The sequence below is a fragment of the Acanthisitta chloris genome, unplaced genomic scaffold (genome assembly GCF_000695815.1).
Source record: "Acanthisitta chloris isolate BGI_N310 unplaced genomic scaffold, ASM69581v1 scaffold43011, whole genome shotgun sequence".
Taxonomy (NCBI): domain Eukaryota; kingdom Metazoa; phylum Chordata; class Aves; order Passeriformes; family Acanthisittidae; genus Acanthisitta; species Acanthisitta chloris.
The window spans coordinates 7,044-9,756 of NW_008658474.1; the positions used below are offsets into that span (position 1 = coordinate 7,044).

The following is a 2,713-nucleotide window of genomic DNA, read 5'->3' on the forward strand; positions in this document are numbered from 1 at the left end:
CAGCAATAAAAAACCAGCAACATCTAGGGCTTTGGGAAGAACATTTTATTGCTAAGCATATCTTTAAACAAAATGCAACTAAGAAAAGAAAAATAATCAAAAAGGAAGAAGAAAAAGAAGGGGAAAAAAAGCAGTAACATCACGATAACTCAAATAAAAATTCTTCAGGTTGTCCATAAAGCAACAGGGATATGGTAGAAGCCCACATACAGAAATGCACATGTTCCCAAAACCTGTCCAATAGAAACTTACACAAAAAAGGAAAGTGTAAATATTTTTCCTTTAACTTAAAAAAGGAAAGCAAAAAGGAAAGGAAGAAATAAAGCAGTAAATCATTTCACAAGACTCCAAGACTCCAAGAACAGCAATCTTTTACAGACATCAAGATATAATCAACTTTATATAGTTTCGGCCAGTTAAGTCATCTAAAATCGTGCTTTCATACCTTTTTAAAACCTGTCTTTTTTTTTCTTTTTAGTATAAAAAATAAAAAAGAAAAAAAAGCTCAACCTCACGCGCACGCACACGCACCACACACACGCACACATACACGCACTGAAAATTTGTTAACATGAAAGCATCTTCTCTAAAGGTTTGAGAAGACTTTTTTTGAATTTAAGTTCCCATGTGCGTGTGTGTATTTGATGACACTTCTTCAAAGTCAAATATTCATGCGACTTATAAACACCAGCAAGAGTAGATTTCTAAACCTAAACAGCTGATTAGTTTTCATCCGTATACAGCAAAAGTGTACATTTCTGATATAACAGAGTTCGCAATCCTTCTGGGTTTTTTATTGTTTTTCTCTCTGTCTCTCTCTCCCTCATTTGCTTTTTTGCACATGATAGGCATGGCCGTCAAACCACCTCACTATTGTTCTGTACAGTAAGATAATCCTTTTCACAATAACTGGGAAAGTGTAGAAACCAAACAACCAAATTAAATAAGTTAAATAAAACAAAAGACATTCCCAATTTAACCATAAAACAGTATATACACCATCAGGGTATCCATATAGAAATTATACTAGCAAAAAAATAGTAGTAAAATATGTAAACAAAATTTCAGATTTGTTTTTTTTTTTGACACAGGTAACTGTGACAAAGCTAAAACACACACTCTCTTCACATTTTAAGGTTTGCTTTTGTTGTCTGTTTCTTTTTACTCTGTTCTTCAAGAACATTCTCAGTCCACATTAAGACCATAACAGAACTTCTGTTCCAGTCGTCCCATCAAACATACCATGATAAATATATCTGTGTGTATATATATATTATATTATTAAATTAATTTTTCTTTATTATTTTTTGTGTGTCACAGCAGCTTTATTTTCTTTTATAGAAAAGAGAAGGAAAAGGGAGACTAGGGCAAATGGAAAGACAGACATGATCTGAAATTTCAAGCTACAAAATTAAAATATTACATATGAAAAAGAGTTATATGTCAAAAAAACTATGCCTTCTGCATTCTTTAACAAGTGTTTAGCTTTTCTGACATTTATTAGTCTTGTCAAAAGTTGAACTCCAGTGGTGTCTTTCTGATCTCTTTATTAAACTGATGTTATTATTTTTTTGCATGCATTGCAATGCCACAGAACCAGAACCCAGAGGAAGGCTCCTTTATTTTTGCATGGTATATTCAGCTCAGAAAGGTTATTAATTTTTTAAGCATTCTTTTTTGAATCTTCAAATCCTTTTAAACATAGTTTGGCTGTGCTAATCCATACTAATTGCTATACTCAAATAAAGCCAATGACTGATCAGAACAGAACCAAACCCATCTATTCCTCAGTTCAATTGTAAATACTGGAGCCAGATCCAAGGGAGCCAGCTTTCCATGAGAATTTTCTTTAGCACCACCCATCAGACATTTCCACTGTGTTGTTAGCAAATGACTTACTGCAAGACAATGGGTTCTAGAGACAACACAACCAGATATGCAGAGCAAACACCATGGGTAGCTTTTGAGTTCATATATGGCAATAGTCTTTCTTTCTTTATTATGGATTTTTTTTCCGAGATTTCTTCTGAACTCATGTCCTTGTTCACCCCCCACACCATTCCACTCCAGTCTTCCCTCCCACACCCAAAAGTAACAAAAAAAATGAAACAAAAAGCAACCCAAGAAATAAAACAAAACCGAACCAAAGAAACAACAATCTCCAAAATCATTTATTCCCCTCCTCCAATCTCGAAAAATTATATGTATGCTGGACACGGCCAGATCAGTTTGTTCAATATTTCTTTGTTGTTTAATAATGTTTGTATTTTTTTCTTTTTTCCTTCTTTTTTTTTTTTTTATTTTGTTTTGCTTTTTTTAAATAAGTAAAATGAAAAATTATTGATACAGTCAGGGATCACGAACATTGTTAAAGACTCACTTGGAGATATGAAACAAGTAAGCCATGAAGTCTTCTACCTTTGCAGAAAGTTCAGCGGAGGAGGAGATTTGGAGATGTCCAAGTTCACTAACAGAGCAGAGCTGTGCGCGCCATCTCCAGAACGCTAAGTGTGCTTTATAATACATTAGGGCAGAGTTTGCTGACTCCAAGCGATGACTGAGACATTAACAGTCACTGCTGAAATTTTTTTCCCAATACTTTTTCCCACAAACGATATCTCCCAATCATCTCGTTTGCCGCAATGGTTCTGATATTTCAGTTAAATCTCATTAAGTATTTATATATTTATATATAAATAAGTATTCTTTTTTA

At 33.6% G+C, this 2,713-nt stretch overlaps 1 protein-coding gene across 1 annotated transcript in view; it reads right to left on the reverse strand.

Moving 5' to 3' along the window:
* Positions 1-2,319: 2,319 nt before the first annotated feature.
* Positions 2,320-2,713, reverse strand: part of LOC103812091 (neurexin-3-beta-like) — an 8,842-nt gene continuing 8,448 nt past the window's right edge. Inside the window, exon 2 of the mRNA XM_009085098.1 lies at positions 2,320-2,713. This exon is cut by the window's right edge and continues 921 nt beyond it. Coding sequence (XP_009083346.1) covers positions 2,679-2,713 — 35 coding nt within the window. The 3' untranslated portion in view covers positions 2,320-2,678.